Source organism: Dermacentor albipictus, chromosome 1 (assembly GCF_038994185.2).
Source record: "Dermacentor albipictus isolate Rhodes 1998 colony chromosome 1, USDA_Dalb.pri_finalv2, whole genome shotgun sequence".
NCBI lineage: Eukaryota > Metazoa > Arthropoda > Arachnida > Ixodida > Ixodidae > Dermacentor > Dermacentor albipictus.
The window spans coordinates 165,372,958-165,390,896 of record NC_091821.1 but is presented as its reverse complement, the minus strand read 5'-3'; the positions used below and the strand labels follow the sequence as shown (position 1 = coordinate 165,390,896).

At 48.7% G+C, this 17,939-nt stretch overlaps 1 protein-coding gene across 2 annotated transcripts in view; it reads left to right on the top strand.

Annotated features, from left to right (window-relative positions):
- LOC135911488 (serine-rich adhesin for platelets-like) overlaps nt 1-17,939 on the top strand; it is a 358,528-nt gene that overhangs the window by 326,846 nt on the left and 13,743 nt on the right. For both annotated transcript variants that reach the window (XM_065443803.2, XM_065443813.1), the window contains one exon: nt 15,582-15,680. In XM_065443803.2, the coding sequence (XP_065299875.1) occupies nt 15,582-15,680 (99 nt within the window). The remainder of the gene's footprint in view (nt 1-15,581; nt 15,681-17,939) is intronic.

The window sequence follows — 17,939 nt, the reverse complement described above, 5'->3', positions numbered from 1 at the left end:
CTTGGCCTAATTTTGGACGTGATAGTTATGACGACCGTTGGCCGATAGACCCTGCAAACACCACAGGCGCGCCACCTCGGAATACCTTCCGTCAGTATAGTAGAAGGAGTGGCTCGCCAGCTTCCGACCGCAGCCTGACGCCCCCAACCAGTCGCCAACGCCGTTCACCGTCACCACGGCGCCGTGCTACGTCTCCACCATCGTCGGGAAACTAGCCGGCGCGGCCGATGGAGGTAAGGTCGCCGGACAGTCTGTGTATCTGCGAAATACTCCTCTGCCTATTATGATGGTGAAGAACAAAGTGCGTGTGTTAATTGATAGTATACCTGCAACGGCATTAGTGGACACTGGTGCTACCGTTTCCGTCATGAGTGTGACTTTCAAAGAGAGGCTGGGTAGGAAAGTTATGTTCCCGTGGAATGATGGTGCGACGTTTCGTGGTGTCAGTGGAGAGTGCCTAGTTCCCCTTGGTATTTGTGTTGCAAGTGTTTTATTCGGAGGAGAAGATCTCAAAGCAGAATTTCTCGTACTACCGCGATGCACTCACGATGTGATTCTCGGGATTGACTTTCTTCAGGATTGTGGTGCATCCGTTAACTGTGGCACAGGCGAAATTACTTTGAATAGCGCGCTTCTCGCCACCCTTGCCGACACATCCTTACCAGTGAAAAACTATTGTGTGGTTTCGAACGATTTGCTGCTACCGCCTTGGTCGCTGTCACGTATCCCTGTCAATTTCGCTGCTGCCGACCTTTCATCGTTTGACGCGCAAGTTCAGCCTCTTACGTCCAGCTGCGCAAAGAAAGATGTACTTGTACCACGCTCTGTCGTGAGAGTAGTGAATGGCGCCTCCAATTTGTGGGCTTTCAATTGTTCTTGCGTCCCTGCCGTTCTCCCGCGTGATATGAAGCTTGCTGAATTTGACGAGATTACTTACAGCTCCATTACAGCTCTAAGCGAGGTGGAGCAGTCTCATACTAGCGATCCCCAAAGAAGCATTTCTGAAGAGCAGATCCTACGAATGATCAACAAGGCACTGCCCTCACATGAGCGCCGCGCTCTCGCACAAGTTTTGTGGGCACATCTTTCTGTGTTCGATTTCACACAAGGCGACAAGCAGGCTTCACTCCCGCGTTCTCGTGCTCGCCACAGAATTGACACCGGATCTGCGCACCCCATTCGGCAAAAGCCTTACCGCGTTTCTTCAGCAGAGAGGACAGTTATTGCTGAACAGGTGAAAGACATGCTGCGGAAAAGTGTTGTCCAAGAGTCTTCTAGTCCGTGGGCAGCACCAGTAATCTTAGTAAAGAAGAAGGATGGATCGTGGCGGTTTTGCGTTGATTACAGGAAACTGAATGCGGTCACCAAAAAGGATGTTTATCCGCTTCCTAGAATTGATGATGTCATCGACTGTCTACATTCCGCTGCCTACTTTTCATCACTGGATTTGCGATCAGGGTACTGGCAGATACCCATGCACCCAGACGATAAGGAGAAAACGGCCTTCGTGACACCAGACGGTCTTTATGAATTTAACGTTATGCCGTTCGGCCTTTGTAACGCGCCAGCAACATTCGAACGATTCATGGATACTATCCTCCGAGGACTTAAATGGGAAATTTGTTTGTGCTACCTCGATGATGTGGTGATTTTTGGCAGCACATTGAGTGAACATAACAGCCGTCTCAATCTTGTTCTGGATTGTGTCAAACAAGCCGGCTTGATCCTAAATTCCAAGAAATGTCGTTTTGGAGAAACCGAGACGTTAGTACTTGGGCATCTGGTCGACAAAAACGGTGTGAGGCCAGATCCACGGAAGATTGAGGCAGTCAGCTCCTTCGAAGCACCGAAGTCAGTGCGGGAGTTGAGGAGTTTCTTGGGCCTGTGCTCGTATTTTCGGCGCTTCGTCCCAAGATTCGCCGACGTGGTGTACCCCCTAACATGTCTTCTCCAAAAAGCCGTCCCTTTCAACTGGACATCGGCTTGCGACGACGCGTTCCGTCAGCTAAAATTTCTCCTAACATCAGGGCCCATATTGCGTCACTTCGATGCATCCGCACCTACGGAAGTGCACGCTGATGCCAGTGGCATCGGCATCGGTGCCGTACTTGTGCAACGTCATCAAGGAGCTGAACACGTTGTTGCTTATGCTAGTCGCTCTTTGACTAAGGCGGAACGCAATTACACTGTGACCGAGCAAGAATGCTTGGCAGCTGTTTTCGCTGTCCACAAATTTCGGCCTTATATCTACGGACGCCCGTTCACTATCATTACTGACCACCACGCGCTGCGCTGGTTGGTGAATCTCCGTGACCCGAGTGGACGACTGGCACGTTGGGCTCTTCGACTGCAGGAGTACGACTTCGTTATTTCCTACAAGTCCGGCCGTCGCCACGCCGATGCGGACTGTCTCTCCCGCCTTCCTCTGACGACGACGGAGTGTGACGAAGACAATTTTGATGACTGTTTTGCTCCCATTTCTTCTACATTCCCAGACTCGATGACTTTCAAAGCAGAGCAGGAAAATGATATTGGTTTGGAACCTATATTTGTAGCCGCATCGCGTCCTGGAGCCACCGGTCGATTTTGTGTCCGTGACGGCCTGCTTTACAAGACCAATTATTCGGTTAAAGGCGCACGGTTCCTTCTGGTGGTGCCGCAGAGTCTGCGAACGGACATACTGAGAGCCATGCACAACGATGTAACCTCTGGCCATCTAGGATTCGTAAGAACTTTGAACCGGACACAGGAGCGTTTTTACTGGCCCAAAATGCGGGACACAGTCAAGCAGTACGTCGCTAGTTGCGAACAATGTCAACGCTACAAGCGCCCTACGACCGCTCCGCCAGGTCTTCTCCACCCTCTGCCGCCACCTTGCCTGCCATTTGAACAAGTGGGTATCGATCTTCTGGGCCCATTTCCCCGATCATCTAACGACAACCGATGGGTGATCGTATGTGTCGACCATCTGACCCGTTACGCGGAAACGGCGGCCGTACCATCTTCAACAGCTGCGTCCGTTGCGACGTTTTTGCTTCGATTCATTATTCTTCGACATGGTCCCCCCCGTGTCATCATTAGCGATCGCGGTCGTCAGTTCGTTGCGGACACCGTAGAAGAACTGCTTCGTCTCTGCAGTTCGCAGTTCCGTCATTCAACGCCTTATCACCCTCAGACAAATGGGCTCGTGGAACGTACGAACAGAACTCTAACTAATATGCTGGCCATGTACGTATCTTCCGATCACAAGGACTGGGATGACGTGCTCCCCTTCATCACCTATGCTTATAATACTGCAAAGCATGAGACGACCGATTACAGTCCTTTTTATCTCCTTTACGCACGTTCACCGCTAAGCTGCATTGACACTATACTACCGTTTGACTTTCACAGCGAGTACTCTGTTGCCAAGACGCTTTGTCTTGCCGAAGAAGCCAGGCGTATCGCTCGTCTTCGCACTGTGGCATCGCAAGACCGATCGAAAGAGCGCTATGACAGCCGACACCAGTCTGTCTCGTACGCCAAAGGAGACTTTGTGTGGTTGTGGACTCCGCAACGTAAACGTGGCTTATGCGAAAAGTTTTTACCCCAGTACACGGGCCCATTCGTCATTGTAGATCGCTTGAGTGACTTGACGTACGTGGTGGCACGCTTGACGTCGGCTGGTCGTCGGTCTAGCCGGACCCAGTTAGTACATGTTGCCCGTCTTAAGCGGTTTCACCCCACGCTTTCCGAGTGATTTGGACTTGCCCAGCGGGCTTCGTCTGGCAACCGGGGATTGCTACGGCATGAGCCGGGCGAGAAGAAGAAGAAGAAGACGTTAGCGTGTGCATGCGTGTGCAGCCTCGGGACGCCATCTTTACTTCACCATCAATCTTCGTCCTTAAATAAAGCCTGTTTAACTTTAACCGTAACAATATTTTAAGTCTACACGGCAGAAGAGTCAATCATGCCAGGCATGGCTGTCTACAGGACGCATCAAATGCCCGCCGCTTCACACAAAGCTTTTACTTCATAAGTGATATTTGCCTCAGCATTTCGACCGAGAAGTGCACCTTAGTGCCCATGACCTGGTGCCACATTTCTATTGACCATCAGACAACTTCATACGCAGAATCTCACCGATTACTAGGCATTAATATCGACAGAGACCTTTCATGGAGCCCCCACATCTCATACTTGAAGAAGAGGCTTACCTCTATCGCCCATATTCTAAGATTGCTCGCAGGTAAAACGTGGGGCACTCCCGTGGCATCTATGTTTCAACTATATAGAACGCACTTCCTAGGATACTTGCAATATAGCGCATGAGTGCTGTCTAATGCCAACAAAACTAACACCTATGTCCTACAAAGGATTCAAGGCCAAGTCCTTCGAACAACTCAGGGCTACCTTGATGTGCTTCAACCGTAGCAACAATTGCCATCACGAGAGACCAACCGAGAAAAATTATTATTTTTATTTTATTCTTGGCGAGTGCACGTGTTCTTGGCACCAACGTGTTCGCCTTATATCCAGAGTTCCTGATCACTATCTCGCTCGCTTGTCAGTGAAAAGACCCACGGGAGCGTTTTAAAGATCAATTTCAGCTAACTGGCACTCTTTGACATTGAGATAGCCGCCCGCAAAAAGAACGCCATCTCCTCTGTAGTGCCTTAAAAAGCCTCCTGTGTACCTTGCTGTTCCAGGAAGTGCGAAGAAGGCTAGCCTGACCTCCGCGGCTCTCAAGTAGATCACAATAAAGATTTTACATAGTTCGCACGCTAACCGAATCCATGTTTACACGGTCGGTTTGGACTCGGAAAGTTCGACGGGCGCTATTGTTATATCATCTCGATCGGTCGTCAAGTTTAAGACTTCACACGTCACGACATCTACAGGTTCCGAACTCACCACTTCTCGCGCTGCTGTGGAGCACATTGAAAAAGGACCGCCTAGCAAATGGGCAATACTTTGTGATTCGAAAGCAGCCCTCCAAAACTTGCGAGGTTTATGACGTGGCAATTACGTCCAACTGGTATCCCATATCGACGAAATTTGTCATTGCGCTTCTGAGCGAGGACATGATATAATCTCTCAGTGGCTGTTGGGACATTGTGGCATTGTTAGAAATCACCTCGCCGATGACGCTGCCCGACGTGCACAGGCTGCGGAGCACCGACACTCCTTATACCTTTATCGAAAGTAGGCGCTGCAAGATAACTTTGCTGTCTCGCGCGTACCATCACGTTGAGTTACTGGTATACTCCGCATAACGCTAACCGTCGATTATACAGCCTCGACCCATCGCTGGAACTGCAATTACCAACAGACTTCTCACGACGTGACGTAACACTGCTGTGTACGCGATGAGAATGAAAAGCCTTCACTAACTGCTACAACTATCGCATTGGAATGGCGGACACACCCATGTGCATTAAATACTAAATACAAGTCTGAAGAGACCATCAATCATCTTCTGTGCCACTGTTCTCGCTTCGATAAACAACGCCAGACTCTTCAGCATACCTTGAATAGGCGGGACGATAGGCCATATGCAGAAGCAAAGGTCTTGGGAGCGTGGCCTAACCTAACAACTCGTCAGCCCATAAAGCCATTCCAGCTTTTCTACAGTTACTTAAGGCGACAGACTTGAGTGTCCAACTTTAGATATGCTGCACCTGGCTTAGTGCATGCGAAAATGCGATCAATACTCGCGTCTTTTCTCTCTTTCTTTCACTCAAGTTGTTAAGTCGTGTAAATCAGGGAACAGCCGGCTATCCCACAGACATAAAAAATAAACGTAAGCGGCTATAAAACACGAAAAAACATGAAACATGTACCACTTGCTTAACTCCACTTAGCCCGGTGTCCTTATCATTGTTTCGACACTCGATCCTACCAGTATAAACGACAGCGCTGCGGTGACATGAACTGCTGCAGACGGCGGCGCAAGGTTAGTTGATAACGCAAGCAAACTACAGCGGGTAGCGGCGCCAGGTGCACTGATGACGTTCCGATCATTAAAAGCCGTTATCGCTCTTAGCGCCTTATCCCCGCGTCGAGCCATTAACAACCGTGATCAACCGTACTCCAATGGCGGCGGCGTATGGAGCGCATGTACGTACCCTATCGTGAAAACGATCTGCGATAGGCACAAAGTGCGCCAAATGCTGATAGCTTCGTGTGCGCTGTTTTCTCGGCGCTTAGTTCGCGTTGAAGCGAGAGGCAGCACGAAGGTCAATTCGTTTGCTGCTGCGGGCCCTGTCTTGAAAGCGATCATCTTACGTCACGCATGAACGGACGGACAGACGGACTGGTTTCCTCGTTGGCCTCGCATAGAAATTCTTACACATTTAAAAGGATGCAAGACGAGTAGTTCACCTGTGACGTCCCACTTCAGGTTGACAGCGCGCACCCAAACTCCATGCTGTTACAATTAGCGTGTAAAACCCCGGGCAAAAAGGATGCTCATAGATCATGCCGAATCGAAACGGAGGATGGATCTCTAATTTACTATGGTTGTCTCGAGTAGTTGCCGGTCTGGCAGGTGCCTCGCAGTGATGACAGGCCCCTTTGTGTGTGTGCGACTCTAGGGGAGAACCCTTTTCACGAACTGTCCGACTCTAGGGGAGGCCCTTTCCGCGAACCAAACAGGACCCGCGGGTTGCCGCCAGAGGAGGCAAGCACGTGCAACGTCGCCTAGGAGAAAGGATCAGCCGCCCATCCCCGACCAGACTCAGTGCATTTCACGTGACGTCGACGTGAACAAGATCCCGCCTACGATTTTAGCGGGCCTATTTAAGCGGCCCCGCAATGTATTTTCAGTTCATTCATTCTCTTCTATAGCCTTCACCAACCATTGAATAAACAGTGCAAGTTTCGCACTAGACATTGTCTCGTCCCTGCCTGGTCACCATGGTCTACCGGACACCTGCAGCATGCCGACAACGCCACGCTACCTATTTGTAACGCCGGTAGAGGTTCGAGAAACAGGCGTCGCAACAATGCACAGTCGGAGCACGTTGTGAAGTGGTGTGACTGCTGGCTGGCTGGATGGATGCTATGAGCGTCTCCTCTGTAACGGGGCGGTAGGTTGCGCCACCAAGCTGCTATTATTATATTGCCTAATGTTCTACCTATGTTAAGGAAAAGAACATGAAGAATTCCCATCACCAAACTTTCTGAATCTCTATCGGGAACTTTGTTTTTGCACGCCTCCATTGTTTCTCCGTTTGCCTACTTTTTTCTTCCACCAATCTTCCAATCGCCTCATACTAATCTCTATTGCGGACATGTTGACTTTCCCCATACTCTCGCTGAACGCAAGGGCTCCAAGGAGGGCCGAGGTGCCTAAATCGGCCGCTGAGCAGATATTTTAACGCGATAGCGTTAAGGAGCTCGTGTCGCAGAAAAGCCGGTGTCGTCGGCGTCGGGTGTCGGCGTTTGCGGCGTTGACCGTGAGCGATAAATCACTGCAGGCGCTTCATAAATAAAAAGCAACTTCCAAGATTGGTCCGGTGGGAATCGAACCAGGGTCTCCGGAGTGTGAGACGGAGACGCTACCACTCAGCCACGAGTTCGATGCTTCCAAGCGGTGCAAACGCGCCTCTAGTGAATGCGGTGTTGCCTTCGAAACGAGCCGTAGAAAGTTATACTGCGGTGTATATCGGTAATTATGAACATGTAACGTACAGAAGTCACAATTACACGAGTTGCGAAGTGCGTTTCCGCTGCATTTCTTCTGCGCTTTCCGCACACGCAGAGCCATCTTGCGGCAAACACAGAAGACCCCCTCCTCTCAATGTACGGCGCTGCCCCGACAGGAGGCGCGCCGCGCGCGCATTGGGACAGCTGCCAGGCGCGTCGCGGGACTCCCTCTCCCCTGACGACGCTTCGCCGTGCTCCCGGTTTAGATTACTATCTATCTCTCTGCCCGTGCCGATCACGACGTTTGGCTGGCGTAGATCGTTTCCCCTCCGAGACACCGAGTTCTTTGGTTCGTTCCGTTCGCTCAGGCGCACGTTTCGTTGCCGCGCCGAACGCTGCGTTGCTCGACGCTCACCGCGTGATAGGTGGGCGCTAAGTCCGATGCGGGGCGCATCGTAAGTGATCGCTGTGCCGTAGCGCATTGTCTTATACCCCTTGGCGGGTCGACGGGAACGCTGTCGCGTCCCACTCTTGAAGGCGAAGCTTAAGCGTCCTCCAATTTTTGACATTCTAATAAAACATGTTCCATCGTTTCCCTAGCTTTACCGCAGCAAGCACATGCTTCTTCTTCCTTGTTGTATCCTGCTTTATAGGTGCGTGTTCTAAGGCATCCTGTTCTCGCTTCGAAAAGTAATGAGCATCTCTTTGAGTAATCATAAATTGTTTCTTTCATTATTTCGTTTTTTCCTCTGAAGTAATTACTCATAGCAGGTTTCTTTTCCATTGCCGCCACCCATGAGAGTTTACTCAGCTTCTCTGATTTTCCGCTTGGCGGTCTTTGTTGCCACGTTGCAACAACGAGCATGTTGCTTCTCTTTCCGTATTTCTGCGTAATTCAACTTCATTCCTCGACTCTTGTGACTATGTTTTTATTGCGATGGCAGTTATATGGACAGTCCAGGTGCATTTCTGCTTACGGTATCGCCGTCGCCGTGAGTTTCTGTATTAAGTGCAAGAATCGTCGCCGCGCGCCGTATGCTGTATGTGCGAGTGAAATTTTGCGAGGGTGGAGCCGGCGAACGCGGCTCAATCTCGCATGTGCGGACCAGGAAGGCGGGCCGGAATCGCGCCCTCTACTGTCGCTCGCGAGATACGGGAGTGAGGCGAGGGTGGAGGGAGGGAGGTGTTCTCCGGGAGCACTGCTTACTGCGCGGCCGTGCGAACGCCTTATCTTGAAGGCGATTTGCGACGTGGCCAAAGTGCGCGCCCACGCGGGCCTCATTTTCGAAGTGTTCCGCGATGTTCGCCGAGTGCTCGTTGTGCCGGTAGCTTCGTATGCGGTATGCTTTCGACGTTTCGTTCGCGCTCTAGTGAGAGATGGACGATGGTCAATTCGATCGCAGCTGCTGCCGCGATTCCCAACTCCAGCGTTTTCACAGACAATTTCCGCTGTCATCGAGCGAGATGTTTTCATGTTTACCAGTGCGCACGTGACGCCGTGCTCATTAATTTAGGTAAAACACGTTGGCGGGCTATTTGGTTTGAATCCATGATAGAATGTGTAAGCGTGACTGAACGAGGTCGTAGAAAGAAACAGATACAGCGCTGCCTCAGTGTGTCTGTTTCTTTCTACGTCCTTGTTCAGTTGCGCTTACATATTATATCATTGTTACTTTAGTTAGTAAGCCAATGTTTACAAGTTTATACGGCCGAATAAAACTGCTATCCTTACTTCGTATAGCTATCTACCAGTGTGCTATCGCAATCAGTGCTTCGCCTTTCGGATGCAAGTACGACTTTTTTTGTTCAGCGTTCAAATTTGGACTGACCATTCTCCGATCCTTGCTCTCTTTCCCAACTGCATATCCCATTTTCAAAATGATGCGTTTATGGTCACTCCCTATGCTGCTATGCTCTTCCTCGTCAATGACCATTTCTCTCAACTTATAATAAATTCTTTCTGTCATCACACAGTAACCAATGATTGACGGCCGGTTTCCCATTTCCCACGTGGTCTGCCCACCACACTTGGGCCCTGTAGTCAGGATAAGGAGGTTAGGGTGCTCACAAACATTTAACGTTGGTTTCCTGTTGTTGTTGGTATAGCCATCTTGATCCTGTACCTGTATGGAACATTCATGTAACCTAATAGGATAATTTTGGAATCATTCACGAAACCCTAAATGTCAGCACTTAGGCATTCCACTAACTGATATAATATGTAAGCGCAACTTTGGTTCTTCTCTCTGTAATTATCTCCGGTCCACAAATACGTTAAGCCCAGGCAAGTTTTCTTTCCTCTCATTGTGCATGATAACCAAAGATGTTCTTTACATTTTGAATTTACTCTTTTCCATTTGGCTCCCTGATGGATGAGTATTCTGACTCCTCCTCTCTTTCTTTCCTATTCAATTCTGTTGCACCCTTCCCAAACATAATTCTCAATCGCTGGAGGCCCTTGCGAGTCTCTAAGGTGCGTTTCTGTAACCGCATACACCCCTATTTGTTCTCTATTTAACTGCTCTTCAATCTCTGCCCACTTTTCCTTTCTTCTAGCGCCTTGCATGTTTATATAGCCTATTGTATGGCTAGCTCTCTTTCTTGTTTTTCTCCTTTTTCTGTTATTGACGGCGATGCTATTCTGAAGTTCCCCTAGGGGACCTTCTTCTTCATTACTACCTACAGTGGCCTTCTGAGCGCCTGTGGGCCTCTTAAATATAGCAACCGCGTGACCAGCAAGTCGCCAGCCTAATTCTCGTCCAAGCCTGTGATTGAAGTGCGTCCTGTCTCATTGAAAACCACCATACATTCGCACTTCTCTGTTTACTTCAACAACCTCGAAACCTTTCTCTCGGCTCATTGTCTATAAAGCCTCATTAGCAGCCACAGCGGTTCTTCGTACGTGACTGTGACGTACAGGCACCTCCGGCACCATGCACACCACGATCTGCACCTGAGGGAACATCCTGCGCAAGTCGTCTACCTTCTTTGCCAAGCTCTGGGCTAGTCCTGCCGCTTTTGTCTTTAGCGCGTCATTTAGCCCACCTGCTACTATGACAAGGTTCCGTCCTAGGGCATTTTCCGCGATCCTTTCTTTTGCTCGCTTCATGGCAAAACCCAATGGGGATTCATCTGAGGCTCCATCTAGCGGCACATCTTAGCACTACGCTCCGGATCAATCAGCGGGACATTTGAATTCCAGCAAACCGCCTTTCGCAGTTGCTCCGCCATGCACAATTTTCCTTTATTCATACATTAGAAAGCTTACACGCCTAACTTATCTCACACCTAGTGGGGGTCTTACGGTTTAATCTTGCAATCGTGCTCGCTCCATACATTCGTAGTGGGCCCGTAGCAGATGGTGTTTGGCCAATAGGGTACGAAAACGACCCCCTATACTTGCGGCACCCAAGACCGCTCTGCGACGCTCGAGCCCGCTCCACTTGTAGGTGGCTCCTGTGCTTGCCTCAATCTCCCGCGCTTGCGCTTCGTATGCAGACTGACGCGCTCCACCGTGGTTAAAAGGTTTGGATATTCGTTTGTTTCGCCGTCTGAGTCTCTTCACGTCATTTCTGGACCGGACGTGTCTAACGCAGATGGAATATATCCGAGCAAGCGAAAATTTTCTGCAAGAGGAGAAATTGCATGTTTTAAGGCCTCATAACTCTTGGTGAGCACCAGTCTGAGTTAAATAATTATACCTGCTACGGCTGAGCAAGCTCCCTCTCAAATACAATCACACACGTGTGCACACGTGTCGACAAAGAACCTCGTACGCGTGAAAGACCCTTCAAAAAGGTCAATGTTTCCAGGGGTAATCTACAACATTCCGTGCAAGAGTTGGGACGCATCCAGCATAGGTGAAACTGGGCATTTGAAGAGAACGATTCAGGAGCACCAGAACGGTGTTAGGAAAGTCAATGCAAGTTTAAACGCCTTGGCGGATCATCGCATGGCTACAACCACTTCATCGATTGGGATGCTGGAAGCATAATCGCGACATAGAAGCGCCTATCTTTAAGACTACACTGTAAACGAAAATAAACCCACCTGGGAGTTTTTAACAGGTGATGTACCCTAAAACCTCCCCTCCTCAAGTATTTACTCCGATGTATGGGAGCAAAACAGCGCCATTCCCTCGTTTCACTCCGCTGGCTGGCTGCGGGAGTATTAGGGCGACATGACGCGATTTTACTCCGCTTAAAAATCTTGTTCTCCCGTGAAACTCCGGCAGGGAGTTTTAAAAACTCCCCTCCGCCGAAAGAGCTTGGTCACGTGGCGCTTCCCATGAGGCTGTGCGCCTCGCCAGCGACCGGGCGCATTCGGCGGAGTCGGCAGTGCTCATGGCTGACGGTTTGTTTACATTTGTGAAGTGTCGTTCCGTGACAGCGTTTCGTCAATTTGTTTCCCGTATTTCCTTCCAGAAAGTGTTATAGGCATGCCTGAAGCTCGCTGTTTCTCAGCTTCAAGTACGTTTGCCCTGATCACTTTGCTGACAACGATGAATGCAAGAGCAACGTTTTCAAGTGCGGAAAAAGGCTTAGGTATACCTCGAAGCTGCTCACTGGCTCGTGATGTCGGCTCAGGTTCTGACTGTGTTTTCGTGCTGCGTGACCCTGGCTTGTGTTGTTCAGTACGTGAAATGCGACTTTTATGTCCTTTTGGGTACATGCTGACAACGTTTGGTGTAATGTTTGAAAGGACCGCGTAGCAATGGCAACTGCAGCCACTGTTCGAGCGACGACGTCCGTGCTGGTCGCACATGTATGGCGTACCCCAAGTTCGTTGCGGTGCTGTGTTGCCAGTGAGAAAGATCGGAGTGCAAGCAACTGTTTTTATGTATCTGCGAACGGATATTTTCACCCGAAGAAAAACGGTAGGACATAAGTATGCGTACTGTAAATAAAGCTTCTTATTGAGCGATGTGCATCGAATTGTTATCGCGCATATAGGTTTTGGTCACGTCATTGCTTCCGATATTGCATTAACATTACGCTCTATCCGAGACACTGATTTAGACGCATGCCTGCTCGCTCCGAGTTTAAGCATTCACTCGACAGATCAGCTATGTAGCTCCTTTTCACAACCGAGAGATATTGCTTGGACGCGGAGCAAGTAGTGCGGTGTATAATATGTATGACTGCGCATTTTTCGGTGTTACGTCGGCTGCTGCGGGTCATGCTCACACGTAATAATTTGTTGCTACGCTACCACTATATCGCAAAAATTTAATTTTGCCATGAAGCAGACGCACTTACATTTTTCTTGCTTACTGTAACTAACGCACTACTTTTTGGCCGCGAACGCCGGCAGTGTGCGAAGTCGCTCTAGCACTCAGAATGGCATGCTAATTGTGAAAATTTACGCCATTAACTTTTTTCTCTCACTATTCTGAATTAAAAGTTTTGTGTTGATTAAGGTATTCTGTTAGTTTCAGAGAGGCAGATCTCGTAATAACGAGCATGTGAGTCGTAATTCTGAAAACAGCACAGCTGCTCCCTAGGCGGTTTCGAGGCACACAATATCGTGGCTATATATACTGGCACCGTTGCTTCCTGAGTATCGCGTGTACGTGTGGTGTCTTTCAAATTTCTGCATTGGGCGTTTCTGAAATGTTTATGTATGTCAGGATTTATGTGCTTTCATTGACTTGTTTCGTCGAATTTGACGCGGTCTCGTGTGCATATTTCGAAATTTGACCAGCAGCCTCTGTATATAAAGATGTTCGCGCAAACTGACGCGTTGCCTCTTTTTATACTCCCATTGCACCTAAAAAAAACTCCGTCCATTGCAAAGCAAAAAAGAAAGAAAAGATAGAAAAAATACCTCCCATAATTCCACGCGAAAATTCCGCTCGCACGGAGTAAAAATTCTACTCCGATCATACGGAGCATAATAAACTCCGAACCGGGGGGTCGCTAGAGGACAACCGTTATACTCCCACGTCGGAGTTATTTCCGTTTACAGTGTACTCTTAAAATCTTTACATATTCAAACGACCAGAAACGCGATTAACCGGAAACGGGGTAACCTATCCGAGATATACATGCGCACTGTGTGCCACCTAACATAAATAATAGACCCCTCTTGCGCTCATCTTCATTGTGAACTAGGGGCCCGTAGCGTCCTCTAAATGTCACTATATGTTTCATTTCCTTTTGAACCTTAGGTGCTTGCCATTTTATTTGACAATTTCACCACATGCTCATCATGGAGCTAACTAGCACATACGCAAGGGCTACTTGGTTCCTGGAAAGTTTCACCTCGGTAAATATTTTCGTCTGCTTCTGAGGATTGTTTAAAATAGCCCACAGGCTTCTGCTAGCGTCTTCATTGCAAAACTAGCAATTAATTGCGGGGCAGTTGTAGCCTACGAAGCACTGTTAATAAACATATCGGCTTTATTTCTTTGTGCTTCAGTATTCGTGTTTTATATTCGATATTATTAACCGCCTATAGTGGCTCAACCAATCTATTTTCGAAATGATTGAACGGAGTAGCAGGAAGCAAAAGTTTCCGACCTCCCTGCACCTCTTCCACCAATTAGCCCTGCCCACTTTCTTAGGCTTCCTACCAATATCTAAACACTGTCTGCTCGGTCCTTCGCAAAGTTTCACCTCAATAACTATTCTCCTCTGCCTGTGGCGATCACGGAAATTCGCCCGCGCTCACACGAGACGCAGCAGTACCGAAGGACTGAGGACGCAAACATAGCGTGGATGGGTTCTTATGGTGTTCCTGTATATGGGGCTCCCGTATCATATACAGGAACACCACTTAAAGACGCCCTGCAATGCCTTTTACGAAATGTGTGCAATGTGTATTGGGCTTCACACGAACCATTTCTAGCAACAAGTTTTTGAGTGCGTCTTGCATTAACGGCATTATCAGCAATTAAATTCTGCAGCTGCCACGGCCTCGCGGCATTCCCTTCTATTTCCTGCAGCTGTGCGCCACGCTCACGCGGAACAGTTAACTTTATTTCGCATCGCAAGGTGCGTGGAGCATGACCACCATAGCCTGCTTATTGCCGTGCCGAATTTTGTATCGGCTTGATCTCGAGGTCGTGCGGCGCTATCCTCAATAAAGGGCGCAATAAAGTGCAGGGCCGCAGTGCCGCCCATCTCGGATGCCGATTAGAACAGCAATGTCGTTCTCTGCCTCCAGATGACACGTGGCGATATTTTTCGGCGTTTAACTGAAGCCCGCGAAATATGAAATAACACCACGTCCACTGCGCTCCTGAGCTGTCGTATTGCAGCGCTCTCTGCCGCGCTTCGAGCGAAAGAACCGTGCGCGCGGACCGCGCCAAAGTGAGCGGCCGCGGCTCTAGGCTTCCGTTTCACAGTGCGTCGGCATCTTTGGCGGTGGCACACGCAAAGGAAGCGCCGTCGTCCTTGATGAACGGTAGGCTCGACGCACGGTTGAGAGCGTTGCAGTACGATGGCGCACAAGCGCACCCACCTGGTTTTATTACATATTTCGCGGGCTTTCTTTAAACGCCGAAAAAGATCGCCATGCAGCACGTACTATACACGTACGTTGCCACAAAAAATTGGTTCAGTAGTTTCTGAACCCCCTCTTTCCACGCAACGAGACGCACTTGACCCTAAAGTGAATATTAAAAATTTTGCATAATTCATATTATTTCTATGACTAATTAAGCAAAATGTAAGAAATACTCTAAAGAGCGCCACATGACGGCAAACCATGTTCGATTAGTTTTAGTCAGGTGCGGCTAACCACTTTTTTTAATTCCTTGGCACAAGTTACGTGAAACACCCGATATAGCAATGAAGGCACGACAACTTTATGAACGACGATGCCAGTCGTCGTTCAGTTGAGCGAAATTATTCAGGCTTTCGCCAGTCACAGCGTAGTGTGGGGGACACACATCTTCCAAGCATTTCTCATTTCAGTGGCTCACTTTATCATTGTTCTCTGCATTTCAGGAACAGTCCAAAAATGCCGCCGACATCACTCCTGACCTACCTTCGAGCGACACCAACATCGACGCCGCGATGCACTACGACGTCCCCAAGAAATATAAGGTAATGTAGTGTTGTTTATAGCTCCACATTGTCACAAGAGTGGGTGCAGGTAGTTATGCACCTAGTCATTGAACGCGATATTATTACGTGCCCTACCAATGTTATCACCTGGTTCCTTCGTTTTATACACATGTCCTTGAAAGAAAAGGATAAACCGCTACTCGCGCGCTACGCATGTGAAAGAAAAGCTAGATGTGATCCACACAGTCCTTTTGATAACATATATGCAATATGAGACGTACAGTCGCGGACAGAATATTATGGACCATGAAATCTAAGAAAAAGCTGAATGTCTCCGCAACCTCACAACGCAATCTGGTATTTGCATTTTGGACCTCGACTAGAATATGCTAACAACGTTGTCGTGGGCAGTTTTACTGGTTACTGCTACAGGCTGCTCGGGAATTGAACGTTTTCGGAGATCCCGTGGTCCATTTTATTCTGTCCGCGACTGTACGCTGCTACACTGTACATTCTGAAGAGCCCTATAACATAAGACAAAACTTTATTGTTTCGTAAGGTGGCGTGTGAAGTGCTCTCTTAAAGGAGTAAAGTGCTTGTATGGCAACACATAATCTTACTGCCATTCTATTCCACTCTAGCCATCGAAATACTATTTGAAACAAGCGTTCATAGGAGCCGAGCAGAATAAATAGACAAGAACATTTATTCCCGCAAGCATTTCGCCAGCTTCTGACCCTCTGCTAAAGATGCCGCTAAAGTGCATCACCCGTCACTCGCTGGCTGCACGAAGACAGCAAAGTCATGTGTCGTATCGACCGATGTGAAGGAGTGGCTACAAATTAACTTAAAAACCAGCATGCAATTGTTAAGAATTCTGTTAAGTGTAAGGTCGTGATGTTAATCACTCACCGCGTAATTCCAATGCTGAAATCAGGACTTTCTGCTTTTGAAGTGCGCTTTACTAGTTCATCATAAGGGAAAAAGAGGAGAACTATGGCTACAAGAGCATTAGTGTTAAGATAATTCAATGTAAGGTATTCCGTATAGTTGTTGTTCTATCGTGACCACGGAAGACACGAGCACAGGAACCAGACAGGAATGAATATGTCTTTATCAAGAAGTTTTATAGCTCTCATGAAGACAGTACTATGGCATGGGCATGGGCTTGTTCTGATAACGGCTATACCACAATTGTAAATTAACAGAAACCGCATAGGACGCATTTAGAGCGCGTAGAGAATGTATTATCGGCCGTATAGGTTGCAGCAAACATTCGCTTACTAACTCATTTAACAAGCACGGTGTCACACATGCACAGGCAAACGAGAACACATCTCAGTGGATGACTTCGGACGCTCGCTGTCAGAACGCTGGTGTGGTGAAGAGCGGAAGCAGCGGCGAGCGAAAACATCTTGCTGCCTCTAGCTTCAACGCGTCTCCAAAACTTGAGATTACGCAATCTCCAACACTATAGGCGCGCGAGAACACGGCGCATGCAAAGCCACAAGCCACTTCGGCTTACGTCGCCTTTGTACCCACCGCAGATTACCTCCAAGATGTATGGCGTGCGCGGCTGCGCTCAGCCGCGCCACGCGCAGCAACGGCCGAGCCAGAATTGGAGACACGCGCTTGCCTGCCTCGTCCTCGCTGGTCGGTTAAAAGAGTAAACGTAATTCGACTCTGAACAAAACCTGCACTCTGGATTGCGCAGCATGAGCTCCCCGCGCGTCATGAACGAAGTGCGCTCCACAGTTCTGTGATATGTGCAGAGGCGGTGCAGTACGTATACCACTGTCACGGGGGCAAACTTAATTGCACATTTAGCGAGTGCACTTCGCCGCTAGTGTCATTCGCAGGCTGCCACGTTCGGCGAACACACTTCGGCTGCCGTGTTCGGCGAACACACTTCGCGGCGGCCGAGTGTGCAGCCTCGTTAGCAATGAGCAAAAAATGAGTAATATAAAAGGCAGAGTCAGCAGTAATGTTTAATATTTTTTTCTTACTTGCTAACGTTACGAGGTAATAAAATCTGCCACAGTGCAAAAAAAAAGAAAAAAAACTGCAAAAAATTACACTCGCTCTCGGCCTGTTCACGACCACGCTGGGTAATGGCCGCGCAGTTGTTTGGCGGAACGCGTCGCTTGGACTGTTACAGGTCAAGTCGCCGTCGCGGTCGTCGCTTGTTTCTAAATGCTGTTACTAACAATAACAAACTGTTATTGTACATGCATTTTTAAGTTAACAAATGCTACCACGGTGCACTTTAGTTTGCCCGTGTGACAGGGGCGTTAGACA